The sequence below is a fragment of the Littorina saxatilis genome, linkage group LG16, assembly GCF_037325665.1.
Source record: "Littorina saxatilis isolate snail1 linkage group LG16, US_GU_Lsax_2.0, whole genome shotgun sequence".
NCBI lineage: Eukaryota > Metazoa > Mollusca > Gastropoda > Littorinimorpha > Littorinidae > Littorina > Littorina saxatilis.
In genome coordinates, this window is record NC_090260.1 from 47075296 (window position 1) to 47095295 (window position 20000).

General features: G+C 43.1%; 1 protein-coding gene across 2 annotated transcripts in view; it reads left to right on the forward strand.

Annotated features, from left to right (window-relative positions):
- Positions 1-20000, forward strand: part of LOC138949723 (arylsulfatase J-like) — a 60960-nt gene that overhangs the window by 6448 nt on the left and 34512 nt on the right. The window contains exons 1-5 of one of the 2 annotated variants that reach the window (XM_070321518.1): positions 10326-10468; positions 13628-13874; positions 16148-16445; positions 17221-17463; positions 19298-19530. In XM_070321518.1, coding sequence (XP_070177619.1) covers positions 13639-13874; positions 16148-16445; positions 17221-17463; positions 19298-19530 — 1010 coding nt within the window. In that variant the 5' untranslated portion in view covers positions 10326-10468; positions 13628-13638. Of the gene's footprint in view, positions 1-10325; positions 10469-13627; positions 13875-16147; positions 16446-17220; positions 17464-19297; positions 19531-20000 lie in introns of those variants that run through there. The other variant, XM_070321519.1, reaches the window with a different exon arrangement.

Consider the following 20000-nt stretch of genomic DNA (forward strand, 5'->3'; position numbering starts at 1 on the left):
GGTTTGCATAACAGTTTTTATAGGGCTAAGAAATTAGCCCTAACATTTTCAATCCTGTTTGATTGCACTTCGCTTCCCGAGGTGATCGCAGTGTTTCGGCACTCGGTTACAACTATATTAGGATTTGTGCCATATAAATACCCTTATAATGAAGGTAGGAAAGAAGGGTATTTATAAGAAGCTATCTAAAGAAGACGGTGGTATTCTTTTTTTTACGCGCCAGTGTTCTCTCTCTGTCTCTGTCTCTTTCTGTCTGTCTGTCTGTCTGTCTGTCTGTCTGTCTGTCTGTCTGTCTGTCTGTCTGTCTGTCTGTCTGTCTCTCTATCTCTCTCTTTCTCTATCTGTCTCTGCCTCTGTCTCTTTTTCTCTCTCTCTCTCTGTTTCTGTCTCTCTGTCTGTCTCTCTCTGTCTTTCTCTCTGTCTCTGTCTCTCTTTCTCTCTCTCTCTCTTTCTCTCTGTCTTTCTCTCTGTGTCTATGACTCTGTCTCTGTCTCTCGTTGTCTCCCTCTCTCTGTCTTTCTCTCTCTGTCTCTCTCTGTCTCTGTGTCTCTGTCTCTCTTTCTTTTTTTTACTCTTTGTCTACCCTTGTTAATAATGAAGGTATGAAAGAACCGGATGTATTTCAGTGCATTCGATTGACTGAATGGTCAATCACGCCTTGACGTTCTTGTTTTTAATATGATATTCTTAAACGAAATGAGACAAAGGGGTGAAAGACGATTGTTGATTTCAATGCTTGTTATTAGACGAGCGGCCAAATTGGAAAAAGGCGCTTAGTTTAGGAGTTTAATGCACAGGGGGTACTCCCGGGCAAATTTGGTATCATTTGAAAGATAAATGTATATGTCGTGCCGAATTCACGTAATTGCCGATTCCGCGTAATGGGCAACATTTTTGCCCATTTCGCGTAATCGGCACAACCTTGCCCAATACGTGAAATCGGCAGCGTTTTGCCGAAATCGCGAAAAGGCTTCTAAAATTTACCCATTTTGCGAAATCAGCAGCCACTTTTTGGTTTTAAAGTTCTCAAACGCCTGGGATATCATCACACTTAGACAACTAGATGCCCCAATGGATGGATATCGCAATAATCGATAAGTTATGGCAAGTTATTGCAGAAAGTGTAGGTTTCGTGCATTTCCGGAGTTATGCTCGACACAGACCAAAATAGACCATACAAAACATAGTAGGGAGGTAAAGCAATGTTAATGCAATGTTCTGGTGACACAAAAAGTAACAGACTGGCTGTCGCTTTTGCGAAATGGGCAAATTTTAGAAGCCTTTCCGCATTTTCGACAAAACGCTGCCGATTTCACGTAATGGGCAGCGTTTTGCCGATTACGCGAAATGGGCAAAAATGTTGCAGATTCCGCGAATTCGGCAATTCCGTGAATTCGGCACGACATATATATATAAACTTTAAAACAACCTTTCTAGTGTGACAGGGAGACTACCGTCGCCCTTCACAGCAGACTCTGCAGAGTTGTTCGCCTTAGAAGTAAGCAACACCTGTGGATTGTAGAGTTCTGTTTGTGATGGGGTCTGGCGGCTTTTGTCTCTCTGTATGTTCATGGATTCCTCTGCGAATGCATAACAGTTTTTATAGGGCTTAGAAATAAGCTCTAAAATTCTCAATCCTGTTTGATTGGACTTCGCCTCCAAAGGTGATTGTGGTGTTTCGGCACTCGGTTACACTAGGTACCCAAAAGTGACAGCAGCTATACGTAATTTCAAGGCAAAGTAGCCCAGTTATTTTGAAAAATGCACTACAGAAAAAAACCGGCAATATCAGCGTAACCGCAGGCAGCAAGGTAGATATTTCTGATTGAACTATCTAGTAATTGGAAGGAGTTAAACAGCAAGTGAAAAGATTGTTTGCGTGCAACACATAGGAGCACCAGGAGGCCTTGCATTTCAGAAATTGTGTTACGTCACGTCATTTTCACTTTTCTGGATAATGTCACATCTTCTCACAGACATATCAGAGGAAAGTGCGTTCATTGGGCTTTTAGTTGCAAGTACCTCTGATGAGATAGCTCATAAACACTAAGTGTGAGAGTTCATTTTCGAAGTACACCCCCTAAGCGTGTAAGTCAAAGTTATGTCATGAAAGCCTTTAGAGAGGCACTATATTACAGGTAAGGGTGGAGTGTAATGAAACTAACATGCACGTTAATACATAGAAAAATGCCTGCTCTAAGCGAAGGTGCAAAAGTTATAAAGATACCTGTGAAGAAATGTATGTGCGAGACAATAACTGTGTGATGAGTCTCATTCAGACAAATAACGCCTTTAATTGCGTATCCTTACATTTTCAGGCAGTGCTGGTTTTTATAAGAATTGCATTGGAAACACCCAAATTCCCGTCAATATAAAATAAGAAGATCGAATGTATCTGTGATTGACAATGTGCGCCGTTTGTATTGAACATTCACTGAAAAAATCGGGTACATACCCTTTTGGGCGGTTTTACGTTTCACTGAAGGAAAAACTGAATTTAGTGTGTTATACAAAACTCTCTGGGTAACATGATTAACATATACTGTTCAAAAAAAGAAACGCATAGCTTGTAATATTTGGTTAATTTAGTTATATGGCTACAAGGATATCCACCAAACTGCAGAAAATGTTTATCTGGTCGTCGACCTTTCGTCCATTGCCACAAGTGAGCTCTGCACGTGACGCATGCGTTATCAGTGGCTACAATGTCAAAATTACTCATTTGGCATGACCACTCGTCATGCTTCAGTGTAATCTCGTGAAACTCGGGGAATATTGAGCTCTCACCATGTCTTCCAAAACCCATAAAAGCGGATTGTTCGCCACAAAGAAATCAGACGACAATTCAGCGACGAAAGATGGCCCGATTGAGCAGAGAAGACCGCCAAATTGCATTGGGTCGTTTACAAGCAGGCCAAAGTCAAAGTGCAATCGCCAGGCACTTCCACGTGTCCCAGAGCACCATCAGTAGACTGTGGGTCAGGTTTCAAGCCACTGGCTCGGTTGCTGACTTGCCACGAGCGGGAAGACCAAGGGCGACAACTGCTGCTCACGACCGCTTCATACGGCTCCGCCACCTCCGGAATCGTTTCCTGTCGGCCTCATCTTCTGTCCAGGCTCTCCCCGGGCCACACCGATTATCGGACCAGACCGTGCGGAACCGCCTGCATGAAGCTGGTTTGAGAGCTCGCAGACCTCACAGAGGAGCTGTCCTCACCCGCCGCCATCGCCAGAACCGAGTGCAGTGGGGCAACCAGCACCTTCGCTGGACCGTCCGGAATCACTGGAGACACGTGTGGTTCAGCGACGAGTCCTACTTCCTGCTCCAGCGACATGATGGTCGGAGGAGGGTCTACCGGAGAGTAAACGAACGTTACGTGCGGGGGGCGATCAATACCGCTGGAAGGAGCACCCTGGTGCACGTCCAAGGGCGCATAACTGCCCAGCGATACGTGGAGGAAATTCTGCGCCCACACGCCCTTCCTCTTCTGGCTGACCAGGATGCCATATTCCAGCAGGACAACGCTCGCCCGCACACAGCACGACTCACCACCCAGTTCCTCACCGACCACCATGTCCAGGTGCTTCCCTGGCCATCCATGTCGCCAGACATGAACCCGATAGAACACCTCTGGGATGAATTGGACAGACGTGTGCGCAGGCGAGAAGAAGCGCCGGCAAATCACCGCGATCTATTGCAGGCACTTCAGGAGGAGTGGGACACCATCCCACAGCAAGATATCCGGCATCTGATCCAGTCCATGCCCAGAAGGTGCCGGGCAGTTGTTGCTGCTCAAGGCAGTCACACCCCCTACTGACTTGACAGCCTCGGCACCCAATCGTATTGATTGACTGATTGATTTGAAGATGCAAATGAACTGTGTGTGCATTCAACTGTGTCCATACCAAATTTCAAACAAATAATCTAAATATTGGATTTTCTGTTAATTTTTTCGAAAAATAAAACAAATTTGGCAAGTAGCAACTATGCGTTTCTTTTTTTGAACAGTATAGAATAAAGAAGTACAATTTATGCCATGTGGTTACTGAATGTAGGCAGAGCTTGCGGAATATTGTTTGAATATTGCACCTGCAACGATGACGTCACACTTGACGTCGAAGCGACAGGTAAGCGAGATGTAAAGTCTAGAATGAGCACTGTATACTAGTCGGTGAGATTTACGACAGGGCAGTCAGTACTCCCGCGAAAAAGTTGAATGGCATGAAAGACATATGAATATACTTTCTAAATTGTTTGTCATGGAACTCAGCAGTAGCAGCGTCAAACCACAATTCAGTGTAAGTGTAAGTACAGTGTAAGTGTAAGTACAGTGTAAGTGTAAGTACAATGTAAGTTTGTTTGTTTGTTTGTCGCTTAACGCCCAGCCGACCACGAAGGGTCATATCAGGGCGGAAGTACAATGTAAGCGTAAGTACAGTGTAAGTGTAAGTACAGTGTAAGTGTAAGTACAGTGTAAGTGTAATTGTACAGTGTAAGTGTAAGTACAGTGTAAGTGTAAGTATGTGACAAATGGATTTGTACATAATTCAGTATTAAAAGTATTTAATACATGTGTACAGATTGGCTTGCCATACTTTTAGTTATCACGGCTCGACTGCGTGATAGGAGTGTCACATGTTGAGATAGTGAGCTGATTTTTGTGAACTGTAGTGTCATTGGCTACTATTGGCCAGTAAGAGAGAAGATGACTAAAATATGACAACCTTGAAGCGGCCATATTGATATTCGGGAGAACATCTGAAATCGCTCTCGGGAGAGGGTGTGTTTACTCAACACTGTTGTAAGATGTTTCTCAAGGAGCAGTGAGTCAACTGTTTAGTGACTACTGTGGAATGAATCTGAGTATGATTCAAATGCTGTGAGAATACAGGTATTTATTGAATTGTATTTTTGTTCAGTAACCTTAACTTGTGAAATGACTGTGGGAGTCATCTTGTGAAATGGGTGGAAAGCGTGAGCTGTTGTCAGCCATTTTGAATAGAGTGTTGTATGTTCTGTTGTAATGAAGTTACTTGTAAATGAGTTGGTGTAAATAATATAACAGCATAAGTTAGTTGACGGATAATTGAATAATACTGAGAAAGAATGGAAGTATTATTATGTGGAGAAGTTTATCTTAGAATTGAAACTTACGGTAGCATAAACTTTCTACACAGCATCCCGGTGGGAGCAGGGCGCGCTCGACCGAAGGGTAGACGAGGTGAGAAGAGGAGCGTCCCCTCCTTGCGGCCAGGACCAGTAGAGTCGGCGCAGGGTTGTAAAGCAGCGCTGGAGAACTTGCATCTGGTGTGTACCCCATATCACCATGAATGTCGACATGTCATGGGTGTGATATGGTGCAAGTGTCGGACCCGCTGATTCGTGAGTAAACAGATTTGTGCGACCTAGGAGAGTGTGCGCACCCACAAAATTGTGTATGTGGAATAGGATTGTGCGAATCCAGAATAACTTGTAACCACTGAACTGTGAGTTGACAAGTGAGGTAACCAGCTAAGTTGTGTAGAAAAGGATTGGACGAATCCAGAATAGTGTGTGCGGCCACTGAATTGTGAGTCGACACGTGAAGTAATTAATTAAGTATGTGTGATCCTTGAACTGAGAGTCAACCGTGCAGGGACGACATCATCGAGGGAGAGGCTTTCATTTCATCCTACTCGAGATAATAATATGTTGTATTGAATGAAAGAGTCTTTTGAGTGGATGTGAGATATTATTTATATTTTGTTGTGATTACTGGTTAATACTTGTGATTGCTTAAATATAGGTACGAGGGCAAAGGGCAGAAATTGTGTTCAGTCTTTGTGCCTTGTTTGAGTGTTGTGTGTGTGTGTGAGACGGGAGTTTGTAAACAGAGTAGCACACGCATTTTTCTGTTAGGAGCAAAAATACACATATACAATTACACGCAAGTACCAGCCGTAACAAAATACAGTGTAAGTGTAAGTACAGTGTGAGTGTAACTATAGTGTAAGTGTAAGTACAGTGTAAGTGTAAGTACAGTGTAAGTGTAAGTACAGTGTAAGTGTAAGTACAGTGTAAGTGTAAGTACAGTGTAAGTGTAAGTACAGTGTAAGTGTAAGTACAGTGTAAGTGTAAGTACAGTGTGAGTGTAACTATAGTGTAAGTGTAAGTACAGTGTAAGTGTAAGTACAGTGTGAGTGTAACTATAGTGTAAGTGTAAGTACGGTGTAAGTGTAAGTACAGTGTAAGTGTAAGTACAGTGTAAGTGTAAGTACAGTGTAAGTGAAGTACAGTGTAAGTGTAAGTACAGACGGGCGATGTGGCGGGGTGGTAAGACGTCGGCCTCTTAATCAGAAGGTCGAGGGTTTGAGCCGCGGCCGCCTAGTGGGTTAAGTGAGGATATTTTTCCGATCTCCCAGGTCAACTTATGTGCAGACCTGCTAGTGGCTTATCCCCCTTCGTGTGTACACGCAAGCACAAGACCAAGTGCGCACGAAAAAGATCCTGTAATCCATGTCAGAGTTCGGTGGGTTATAGAAACACGAAAATACCCAGCATGCTTCCTCCGAAAGCGGCGTATGGCAGCCTAAATGGCAGGGTAAAAAACGGTCATACACGTAAAATTCCACTCGTGCAAAAACACGAGTGTACGTGGGAGTTTCAGCCCACGAACACAGAAGAAGAAGAAGAAGAGGTGTAAGTACAGTGTAAGTGTAAGTGAAAGTACAGTGTAAGTACAGTGTAAGTGTAACTATAGTGTAAGTGTAAGTACAGTGTAAGTGTAAGTACAGTGTAAGTGTAAGTACAGTGTAAGTGTAAGTACAGTGTAAGTACAGTGTAAGTGTAAGTACAGTGTAAGTGTAAGTACAGTGTAAGTGTAAGTACAGTGTAAGTGTAAGTACAATGTAAGTGTAAGTGTACGTACAGTGTAAGTGTAAGTACAGTGTAAGTGTAAGTACAGTGTAAGTATAATTACAGTGTAAATGAAAGTACTGTGTAAGTACAGTGTAAGTGTAAGTACAGTGTAAGTGTAAGTACAGTGTAAGTGTAACTACAGTGTAAGTGTAACTACAGTGTAAGTGTAAGTACAGTGTAAGTGTAAGTCTAACTACAGTGTAAGTGTAAGTACAGTGTAAGTGTAAGTGTAACTACAGTGTAAGTGTAAGTGTAAGTACAGTGTAAGTGTAACTACAGTGCAAGTGTAAGTACAGTGTAAGTGTAACTACAGTTTAAGTGTAACTACAGTGTAAGTGTAACTACAGTGTAAGTGTAAGTGTAAGTACAGTGTAAGTACAGAGTAAGTGTAACTACAGTGTAAGTGTAACTACGGTGTAAGTGTAAGTACAGTGTAAGTGTAGCTCCAGTGTAAGTACAGTGTAAGTGTATGTACAGTGTAAGTGTAACCTAGGTCGATCGTCCTTACAATTGAAGTAACATTAAAGGCACACTACACCTCCCGTAAACCATCACAGATACTGTCAGGCTTTTACACACAGTACAAACACCCTTTAATTTGCACACTCACCGCTTTTGAACATCTTAGGTGCCCTACGTAAAGAGTGAGCAATTTTCAAAGAAATAATTTTGCGGATTGTCTGATCAGACAATCGGACGGTGCGTTTTGGCGCTAGACCTAACTTTTAAAATCTAAATAATAAATTGACAGCTTGTTACACAAACATTCTTAAATCATAAAAGAATTATTTTTTCATCAAGACAAGATCAGTACAATTCAAAGTTTTGAAAGTTTAAATAAAGAAAAGCCCGGAAGCAGGGTCACGCAAGGTCGTGGTTCTCGTAGCAGACGACGGTAATGCCTATCCCCAGTTCCTCTGAACAGTCAAAAGCCATCGCCATCATATTCTCCGTCAAGGCAGAGCAATGATAAATTCATCAGTCCCACATTTTTTTCTTCCGGGTTAGTATGGTCATATTCTCCATCTAGGCAGAGCAATGATAAATTCATCAGTCCCACATTTTGTTCTTCTAGGTTAGTATTGTCATATTCTCCATCAAGGCAGAGCAATGATAAATTCATCAGTCCCACATTTTGAAGGTTGACTATAGCTTTACGGTTTGACACGCTCTCATCGTGTGAAGGTTGACTATAGCTTTACGGTGTGACACGCTCTCATCGTGTGAAGGTTGACTATAGCTTTACGGTTTGACACACTCTCACCGTTTGAAGGTTGACTATAGCTTTACGGTGTGACACGCTCTCATCGTTTGAAGGTTGACTATAGCTTTACGGTGTGACACGCTCTCATCGTTTGAAGGTTGACTATAGCTTTAAGGTTTGACACACTCTTACCATTTGAAGGTTGACTAGCTTTACGGTTTGACACGGTCTCACCGTTTGAAGGTTGACTATAGCTTTACGGTTTGACACGCTCTCACCGTTTGAAGGTTGACTATAGCTTTACGGTTTGACACGCTCTCACCGTTTGAAGGTTGACTATAGCTTTACGGTTTGACACACTCTTACCATTTGAAGGTTGACTAGCTTTACGGTTTGACACGGTCTCACCGTTTGAAGGTTGACTATAGCTTTAGGGTTTGACACACTCTTACCATTTGAAAGTTGACTAGCTTTACGGTTTGACACGCTCTGACTGTTCTTATTTTTTGTTGTTTGTGAGGCTCCAACCACGCCTGAAAAAATAAATGTTGGGTGTTATATTACTTCCTGGTTGTATTGATAAGAAAAGCAAACAAACACGAGAATGACATTACTATAACTGTCAATATTAAATCCACGAGGCCATATGAACCATTAAGACACACAATACAATGTGTGGGCAAAGAGCTCAGTTGCTCGATCTATTACAGGCTGTATATTCGGCTATACCGAGAGCGCGCTGACGCCAGCCAGTATAAACAAAGCGTTGTCACCAACTTCACAGCAAGTGTCCCCCATTTGAAACAAACTGTGTCTCTTAGAAACCACGTACAGCTTACATTTATGGTTGTGGGAATGAGTTAGGTTTGTATCAAGTACATGACTTGTGTGGTTTTCAACGAGAAATATACACGTAAACGAACAATACGAACCGATTTGCTGTAAATCTGTCCTCATTCAGGCATATTCGCCCACTTGTCATCTCATCCTGCAAGCCTCTTTGTCGATAAATGGACTGGCAAGCCAACTATTGTGTTTATTGAAGTGTCCTGCATTGTGAAATATCACCATTCAAAACGGTCTGTATTGTGCAAATATTCAAAAAGAAATGAAGCAGTCAAAACATTGGGGTCCTGATTTGGCCTACATGGTCCGCTGGACCCAAAAAGCAACAGATATCAAGTCAAAACATTGTGGTAGCGCACCGCCGCAACGTATGTATCGGAAAAAAAATGCCTCCACGCGTTGGAAACCACACAGCATCAACACACCCAAACCAAAAACAATATACGGGGGGGGGGGGGGGGGGGGGGGGGGGGGCTGCGAGAAAGCTTTAACTGCCTGTATGGATCGACGACGAAACCACACACTTGGAATTGCTCACGTGATACAACACTAACAAAGTAAAACGAGAGCGAGGAAACAGATGTTGGTTTTTATCTCACTTCTTTTGACTAAATATTTTCACATCGAGGGGAAAATCGAGAGTGGTGTGTGTGTGTGTGTGTGTGTGTGTGTGTGTGTGTGTGTGTGTGATTGCGTGTAGAGCGATTCCAAGGAAACTACTGGACCGATCTTCATGAAAATTCAAATTAAAATTCTTCCCAATGATATCCCCATACACGTCTTTTCCTTTTATTAGATAAATGTCTTTGATGACTTCATATCCGGTTTTTAGTGAAAGTTGAGGCGGTGCTGTCATTCCCTTATTTGTTCGATCGAATTGATTAAAATGTTAATCAAGCGATCTTCGACGAAGCCTAACTACGGGATTGCATTTCAGCTTGGAAGGTAAAAATTCAATTAGTGAATTTTGTCATTAAAAATGTCAAAATTCTAATAAAAATAAAAATATTAGGAATTGATTCCAAAATTTCATCTTATTCTTTATCATTTCCTTAATTCAAAAACATTTGATTATGATACGTTATAATTGATTTAAAAACAAGCTCAGAAAGTTAAAAGGAATAAAGAAAAGCGCGCTTTCCTCTAAAGCGTTATATGCTACTGTGTTTTACTGGCTTGTCACTGAAAGCGATCAGCAGGCCGTGTTTTTCTAGGCCGAGGGGTATTGACAAAGATATTGACTTCGTGAAATGCAGTGCGTTCAGTTTCATTATGTGAGTTTGTCGACAGGTCAACTCAATGTATTGATTTCGCTTCACGCGTTATGTTTTTTTAATGTTTATGATTTTTATTTTAGTTCGCAATATGCAAGTAATATCCGTTAGAAGGGAGAACTCTGGCAGCTATATAAATGATGATGGAGTCACATATAGGAGGGGCTGCTGTTTTACAAATTGGTCCGCCATATTGCATGACGTCACTTGCATCTTGACTGTGCGGACCGTATCTGACTTCACTGTGTAAGCGAACTTATCTGTAACTTGGCGTGTGTGTGTGTGTGTGTGTGTGTGTGTGTGTGTGTGTGTGTGTGTGTGTGTGTGTGTGTGTGTGTGCGTGCGTGCGTGCGTGCGTGCGTGCGTGCGTGCGTGCGTGCGTGTGTGTGTGTGTGTGTGTGTGTTCGACTATTATCGCTTCGCCGTCGTTGTCTTCGACCTCTGTGGTATACTGAATGGCTAATCACTCTTCGGGATTCTTGTTAAAATTTACTTTTACTTATTCTGCATGTGCACAATAATTATGTCGAAGCTTACCGATCTGTTTTGCGCTTTTTTGCCTGTTGTGTCTGTGCGGTTTTTCATAATAACCATCGTGTGTGGTTGAGTCAGTTGTTTGTTAGTTCTTAAAGTCCCCGATCAGCCCGAGGACAAACAGAGGGCTTGAAGGAAGCTTGTGAAGCCTTTTTTTGTAATGCATATATAAATTATGTGATCAAATCACAATCATATCAAATCTCCTGAGTCAAGTTTATTATATCACATGGAGAAATTCCAGTGGTGGTGCATGTACCATAAAGACAAACAATGTCATGTTGCGGTTGCTGCTGCTGCCTATATGTCGATATAACCAAGCTAAGAAAAGGTCACTCTGGCGGAAAATCGTAAGTCCACAAAACAGGGAGACAAATTAACACCTTTCACCTTGTGCCGTTAGGCAGTTCGAACGTGTCTTTTGCGGTTTTTATGGTGTTAAAAACTGACCTACGATTAAAGAGCAGACATCGGCCTCGAGGAGCACCGCAATTTTGAAGAAATGGTAGCTTTTTTGTATTGAACATTTTGTCTGCAAAAAATAGTGAAAATCCTCAAGACTTGAAAAATACAGTGCGCCCTGCTCAAAATACGATTTCTTGGTGGTTCGTTCGTTAATCTTACCCTCCTGATCACTTAAATTAGCACCAGAATGTGCGAAAGGCTCCAAAATCCAGATAAAGCACACGCACCTCGCTATTTCCGACGCCATTTTGAGCAATGTCAGTCACCATCTATTATTTGATCAAATGCTCACGTAAACTCCATCCTGACCTCAGGTCAAAATGAGTTCGGCTCATTCTCTCCCTGACAGGATGCCTTGAGTTTCCTTGTCTGGCAAGGAAACCGATTTTTTTGGCTCACGTAAGTGTAGCCTATGCGATGCTAACTTTTGTCTGTCTGTGCGTGCGTGCGTGTGTGTGTGATAGAAACTTTAACATTTCCGAGTCTATGGATAAAGCTCGCATAAGAAGATTACGTCTCGGTCAAAAGTGTTTGACGTGTGTGATAGAAACTTTAACATTTGAAGACGTCACATTATGACGTAAGAGGGTTAGACGTCACGCGAAGGAATTACTTAAAGTCTCGGTCATTGTTATTGTGAGCGGGCCGAGACTAGTTGGCAGATCTAGTGTCTCGCTTTCTTGCACAGTTTCACCTATGCTTACTGTGTGTGTGTGTGTGTGTGTGTGTGTGTGTGTGTGTGTGTGTGTGTGTGTGTGTGTGTGTGTGTGTGTGTGTGTGTGTGTGTGTGTGACGGAGTGATTGAGTTTGTGTTACTGTTTGTCGATTTCTTACGTGAGCCTTGATGGCTTCGCCTCTTGTTTTAACATATTTAGAGCTTTTTGTAATGTGTTATGGATGTAAGCAGATTCGCGATCGTCGATAATGATTTTTCATGGTGTTTTGTAATATTTAAATTACAGAGGATTTTTATTTAAGACAGTTTCAAGCGAGCTATTTTTCGCGGATGTATTTACTGTGCAAACAACTCTAAATATGGCATAAGTGTCACGTGATAATCAACCGTTTGGTTTCGGCGCTGGCTGGAGCAGACGATTTTTTTGACAGTGATGCAACCATATATTACGGTCTCCTTCCGGCAGCAGTCCCAAAATGTCGACTTGTTTTGACCTTAGAACGATGTCTTTATCATAACTGTGAAGAACAGAACGGAGATCACTGTCGAAGTCGGCCAATCTGCAATCATTTTCGTCTCGCGAACACTGCTCGTGAACAACATATGGGAGATCACTCTGTATCCTCTGGTTTTGATAGATTCGCGTAGGACTTTCGCGTCCGGTCAGAGAGACAACTGGCGATAGCCGTGGAGCGAGGATTATCAAAATGACGTAAACTCATGAAGTCAAAAGATGTTCGCATTTGTTTTCGCAACAATGTTCATCAAGTGGTTTACAAACAACTGAACCACTATAATTGGGAACATGTCTTTATTTGCTGAATAACAATGTGTTCTTTCATACATTAGATCGGGCAATATACTTGGTTTTAGTACAACTTGCCGCATCACAAAGATCTACAGCTTAATGTATGTGTGTACTTTTTTTTATGACGAGTAGTGTAGAAACCCTGTCGCCCAACGACGCATACAACTTTTTCCGCATTATGGCAAGATAATAATAACATCATAATAACATCATAATAACATCCCGAAGAAGGTAGTTTGCCAAAATATTGACAAAGACAAATCTAACCTGGTTACTGATGCGTCTATTTTGTTTAAATATTATCGCAAGAGTCCAATTCATCTGGGCAAAAGAACTGTGTTATTCATCATTTGGTTTTCCACGCGTGGACTAAAATTTAATCTTACTTATGTATCGACATCTTCCACGTCCTCTCTTCTTCGCAACACCCTGCGTTTTGTGTATCGGACCCATACGGGCGCAGTGGCGTAGTGGATACGACACCGGCCTCCTAATCGGAAGGTCGTGAGTTCAAATCCCGGCCGCGGCTGCCTGGTGGGTTTAGGGTAGAGATTTTTCTGATCTCCCAGGTCAACTTATGTGCAGACCTGCTAGTGCATTATCCCCCTTCGTGTGTACACGCAAGCACAAGACCAAGTGCGCCCGAAAAAGATCATGTAATCCATGTCAGAGTTCGGTTGGTTATAGAAACACGAAAAAAAACAGCATGCTTCCCCCGAAATCGGCGTATGCTGTCTAAATGGCGGGTCAGAAACGGTCATACACATACACATCCACTTGTGCAAAAACATGAGTGAACGTGGGAGTTTTAGCACATGAACGAAGAAAAAGAAGAAGAAGAAGAAGAAGAAGAAGAAGAAGAGGAATCGCTGCGGTTCTTTTGAGAATAACATTTTCATAGACCTAAACTATAACTCTGCAGACACGAACGTTATGACGTGGACAGTGCTGACGTTGCTGGCGTTATGCTGTGCTGGGCTGACCAGTGCTGGCAAGCCCAACATCATCTTCATCTTACTGGACGACGCTGGCTGGTACGACTTCCAGTCCCACGACCCTCTGATGGCCACCCCCAACATTGACCGGCTGAGACAGGAGGGGCTGTTCCTCAACCAGTCCTACGTGCTGCCCATGTGTGCCCCCACACGATCCGCCATTCTTACCGGCAGGTGAGAAAATTGAGGGGCATATGTGAGAGTATTGAGGGGAAGGTGAGAGTATTGAGGGGCAGGTGAGAGAATTGAGGGGCAGGTGAGAGAATTGAGGGGCAGGTGAGAGTATTGAGGGGCAGGTGAGAGTATTGAGGGGCAGGTACAAACACTCATTAAAACACTCACCGCTTGAGAACATCCTAGGTGCCCTCCGTAAAGAGCGAGCAATTTTCAAAGAATTTATTTTTGCGTGATTTATCTTACCCCTGAGCCATCTTTAACCCTTTGATTCAGTTTCCTTTTTTCACAATGTAGTCGTCATGCAATGCGAACCGCGCTCATTGCGCAATCATTGCGAGCTGACAATAACCAAACTCAAGAAGCGACTGTCTCTCTAGAACCTCAATCTCTTAAAAACTGGACTCCCAAAAAATTTAGATCACTACTTACCAAACAAAAAGCAAGCACTCCTTGCTCAATACATTTTTGGATGAATAAATATAACTATAAATTAGAAAGAAATCATTGGATGATAGCAAACAATTGCACCAAGGAAGAGCGATTAAGGCCACTTCACTGGAAGATATTGCATAATATCTACCCCACTAATATCTTACTACACAAAATGAAAAAACGTGAAAACAATCGCTGTAGTCTGTGTGGAGATATTGATTTTATTGAACATTTTTTCTTTAAATGCCCAAGAATATCAATTTTTTGGAAGAACGTAGAAAAGCAAATTTATATAAAAACAGGTTCACAGATAAAATTAAAAGAAACTGACGTATTATTTGGTTTTCAACCGAACAAGCAACAGGACCAAACTATAAGAAATATTAACTTTATTCTGCTTGTTGCAAAAATGTCAATAAGTATATACAAATATGGAGAAGGCGTTGACCCAAATTGTATATTTGAAAGAGAGCTCTTCATTCGGCTTTTTGACTGAGAAACCCAGTACTATCATGCTATTGTAAATGACTTGTTGAAAATGTCAATGTATTAACTAAGGTGAACCAATGATGAAAACAATTATGACGAACAGCAAAATATATCATTATTATTAATTCATTTAAATACAACCATGGTAATAGAGAGAGAGAGAGAGTGAGGGAGGGAGAGTGAGGAAGAGAGAGAGAGAGAGGGAGAGAGAGAGAGAGAGAGATTGAGAGAGAGGGAGAGAGAGAGAGAGAGGGGGAGAGGGAGGGAGGGAGAGTGAGAGAGAGGGGGAGAGGGAGGGAGAGAGAGAGAGAGGGAGAGTGAGAGAGAGAGAGAGTCGAGAGAGAGAGAGAGAGAAGTGAGAGAGAGAGAGAGAGAGAGAGAGAGAGAGAGAGAGAGAGAGAGAGAGAGTGCGAGAGAGAGAGAGAGGGAGAGAAAGAGCGGAAGGAGGGGTGGGGGCGAGAGAGCAAGAGAGGGAGATTTTCGAAGATTGTCCATGTTAAACGAAAGAATGATATTATTGCTATTTATAACCCAATCTGTTTGTGTTTAAACTGTTCAGCATCGCTCACAGTATCATACTCATAGCGAGTCATGTTGTAACTGAGGTTCAAAAAAGAGAAAGAAGAAAAAAGAAAAGAGAAAGAAGAAAAAAAAAAAGAGAAGAAGAAAAGAAAAAAAAAAAAAAAAAAAAAAAAAAAAAACACCCAACAATGTAGTCGTCAGTTTGTAATTTGAATGCGACTCGCTGTAAGCTTATCTGCAATAGCACGTTATTATGTACCTCTGAATCTATACGAAACAAACGGCTGTGATTCACAAGAACTCTAGCGATGGTTTTTGACTGTTCAGAGGAACTGGCGATAGGCATAAACCGTCGTCTGCTACGAGAACCACGACCTTGCGTGACCCTGCTTCCGGGCTTTTCTTTTTTCAAACTTTCAAAACTTCGAATTGTACTGATCTTGTCTTGATGAAAAAAGAATTCTTTTATGATTTAAGAATGTTTGTGTAACAAGCTGTCAATTTATTATTTAGATTTTAAAAGTTACGTCTAGCGCCCAAACGCACCACGGTCCAATTTTGAGAGAAGACAATCCGCAAAATTAATTCTTTGAAAATTGCTCGCTCTTTACGTAGGGCACCTAGGATGTTCCCGTTCGGTGAGCGTTCAAATGGAAGGGTGTTTGTACTGTGTGTAATAGCCTGACAGTATCTGTGATGGTTTACGGGAGGCGTACTGTGCCTTTAAGTTATCAAACATTCTCTCACAGATACCTCCACTCTTTCAGCTAACAAACATTTTCATGCAGATATCCACACACTTTGAGCTAACACACTTTCTCTCACAGATACCCCCACACTTTCGGAGCTCAGAACGGCAAGGCAGCAGGCACGGACAAGCTGTTCTGGGTGCCAGAGACGTTCAAGCTGATGTCAGACGAGATGAAGGAACTCGGCTATCAGACTCACATGCTGGGCAAGTGGCACATGGGTTTCTGCCACCCGACTCTCACCCCTCTCTACAGAGGCTTCGACACCTTTCACGGCTTCCTGTTGGGAGCACACAGCTCCTACTACACTCACTTCAAGAGTAAGAATGGGCCGTACGACTGGTGGAACAACACGGACATCGACTGGTCCTCCAAGGTCAGCTGCTTTATTACTTGTACTGGCAATCTGGACTTTGATGGTCACTTTTTCATTTAATGATCCTCACGCGTTATTCGTTTGTAGGCATGAGAATTCACCTCGGATCCGAGGATTTCCGAGTAAAGCTACACATTGTCCATTCCCCACACGAAGCAAGCTGTGTCTTTATATGCACCTCGAAAGATACAGGTGAATGTCTTACAGATTAATCACCTTTTGTTTTCATCCTGGGACTACCATAAATGGATGACACTGTTTGACTGAGCTGACCTACATTTCAGGGTAGGCTGTCTGACTGAGCTGACCTACATTTCATGGTAGGCTGTCTGCCTGATCTGACCTACATTTCATGGTAGGCTGTCTGAGCTGACCTACATTTCATGGTAGGCTGTCTGACTGAGCTGACCTACATTTCAGGGTAGGCTGTCTGACTGAGCTGACCTACATTTCATGGTAGGCTGTCTGACTGAGCTGACCTACATTTCATGGCAGGCTGTCTGACTGAGTTGACCTACATTTCATGGTAGGCTGGGCTGAGGTGCACAATGCAAAAGTGGGTGCCACTCAGCCAGGTGAGAATAAACCGCGGGACATTTCAGGGAAGGCTGTTTGACAGAGTTGACCTATATTTCAGGGAAGGCTGTTTGACAGTTGACCTACATTTCAGGGAAGGCTGTTTGACAGAGTTGACCTACATTTCAGGGAAGGCAGTTTGACAGAGTTGACCTACATTTCAGGGAAGGCCGTTTGACAGAGTTGACCTACATTTCAGGGCACGTACAACACGGAGCTGTTGAACGACGCCATGTTGAACATCATCCAGACGTCCAAGGCTGACCAACCGTTCTTTGTCTACCTGGCCTACCCCGCCCCCCACGGCCCCAAAGAGGCCCCCCAGCGCTACATAAACACCTACTGCTCTCACTTCACGGAGGACGCCAGGCGTATCCACTGCGCTATGGTGGCTGCGGTCGACGAGGGCATCGGGAAGATGATTGCTGCTCTGAAGGAAAAGGTGAGATTGTGTGGGCTATGAAGGATGATTGCTGCTCTGAAGGAAAAGGTGAGCTTGTGTGGGCTATGTGTCATTGTTGCTATGAAGGAAACAGTGAGATTGTGTGGGCTATGTGTCATTGCTGCTATGAAAGAAAAGGTGAGATTGTGTGGGCTATGTGTCATTGCTGCTCTGAAAGAAAAGGTGAGATTGTGTGGGCTATGAAGGATGATTGCTGCTCTAAAGGAAAAGGTGAGCTTGTGTGGGGTATGTGTCATTGCTGCTCTAAAGGAAAAGGTGAGATTGTGTGGGCTATGTGTCATTGCTGCTCTGAAAGAAAAGATGTAATTGTGTGGGCTATGTGTCATTGCTACTCTAAAGGAAAAGGTGATATTGTGTGGGGTATGTGTCCTTGCTGGTCTAAAGAAAAATGGTGATATTGTGTGGGGTATGTGTCCTTGCTGGTCTAAAGAAAAATGGTGAGATTGTGTGGGCTATGTGTCATTGCTGCTCTAAAGGAAAAGGTGAGATTGTGTGGGCTATGTGTCATTGCTGCTCTAAAGGAAAAGGTGAGACTGTGTGGGCTATGTGTCATTGCTGCTCTAAAGGAAAAGGTGAGATTGTGTGGGCTATGTGTCATTGCTGCTCTGAAAGAAAAGGTGAGATTATGTGGGCTATGTGTCATTGCTGCTCTAAAGGAAAAGGTGAGATTGTGTGGGGTATGTGTCCTTGCTGGTCTAAAGGAAAATGGTGATATTGTGTGAGGTATGTGTCATTGCTGGACTAAAGGGAAAAGGTGAGATTGTGTGGGGTATGTGTTCCTGCTGCTATGAAGGAAACAGTGAGATTGTGTGGGCTATGTGTCATTGCTGCTCTAACGGAAAAGGTGAGCTTGTGTGGGCTATGTGTCATTGTTGCTATGAAGGAAACAGTGAGATTGTGTGGGCTATGTGTCATTGCTGCTCTAATGGAAAAGGTGAGCTTGTGTGGGGTATGTGTCATTGCTGTTATGAAGGAAACAGTGAGATTGTGTGGGCTATGTGTCATTGGTACTCTAATGGAAAAGGTGAGCTTGTGTGGGCTATGTGTCATTGTTGCTATGAAGGAAACAGTGAGATTGTGTGGGCTATGTGTCATTGCTGCTCTAACGGAAAAGGTGAGATTGTGTGGGCTATGTGTCATTGCTGCTCTAAAGGAAAAGGTGAGATTGTGTGGGCTATGTGTCATTGCTGCTCTAAAGGAAAAGGTGAGATTGTGTGGGCTATGTGTCATTGCTACAAAAAAGATAAATCGTGCTATATATTAACTTTTCATCACACTATTATTATTGATCAGAGGCTGTCAATGGCCTCTACAGAACAAAAAAGACTTCAACTTCAGAGGGGGGGTGGGGTGGTTGCCCTCCCCCCCTCCACCCCCTAGCGCGCCGTTGGCCCTGCACCCAACCACGGGTCGCCGGACCATGGCCTTTCAGGTTTTTCACTTGTGTGTGTGTTAGCCGACTTCCAAATGCTGCATGGTATAGCTCGAAATCTGTCAAGAAAAAATTCTGCTTTTAGCCGTGGGGAATTTTAGGGTCAAGCATCATTGTTTGGTAATGTTGAGACGATAAGCTACATGTAACTAACACGGAGGATGAGAAGACTCCTCTCAAATGGAAAGAAGGAGCACAGGCGCATGAATATATACGCTCTCTTGGTTTGTTAGCGCACTCAAAGAGTACACTAACAGTTTTAAGCGCACTTCCATTAGCCAATCAACTGTTTCACATCAGTCATGTGACACCAGTACTTACTGACAATTATTATTATTACATGTATTATCATGATTATTATTATCTCTCCGTCACCACCAGAGGACTTACGACGACACAGCCTTTATCGTCATGTCGGACAACGGTGGTGCCATCGGTCACGGATCGTCCAACTACCCGCAGAGAGGGGGCAAGAAGACAGTGTACGAGGGAGGCACCCGGGTCTACACCGTGCTCAAGGCTCCCAAGCTGAGCGTCACCAACACCACGTACTCGGGTATGGTCCACGCCGTCGACTGGGTACCTACCCTGGTTCACATGGGCGGAGGAAAGGCGTAAGTATAGTGATAACTTTTTCCCCCATTTTGTCAATATTTGATGGAATGTATACAATATGTACTCGGGTATGGTCCACGCCGTCGACTATCTTTTTCTTCTTCTTCTTTGTTCATGGGCTGAAACTCCCACGTTCACTCATTTTTTTGCACGAGTGGATTTTGACGCGTATTTACCGTTTTTACCCCACCATTCAAGCAGCCATACGCCCATTACGGGGGACGCATACTGGGTATTTCTGTGTTTCAATAACCCACCAAACTATGACATGGATAACAGGATCGTTTACGTGCGCACTCGGTCTTGTGCTTGCGTGTACACACGAAGAGGGATAAAGGCACTAGCAGGTCTACACATAAGTTGACCTGGGAGATCGGAAAATCTCCACCCTTAACCCACCAGGCGGCCGCGGCCGGGATTTAAACCCATGACCTTCCGATTAGGAGACAGATGTCTTATCCACTACGCC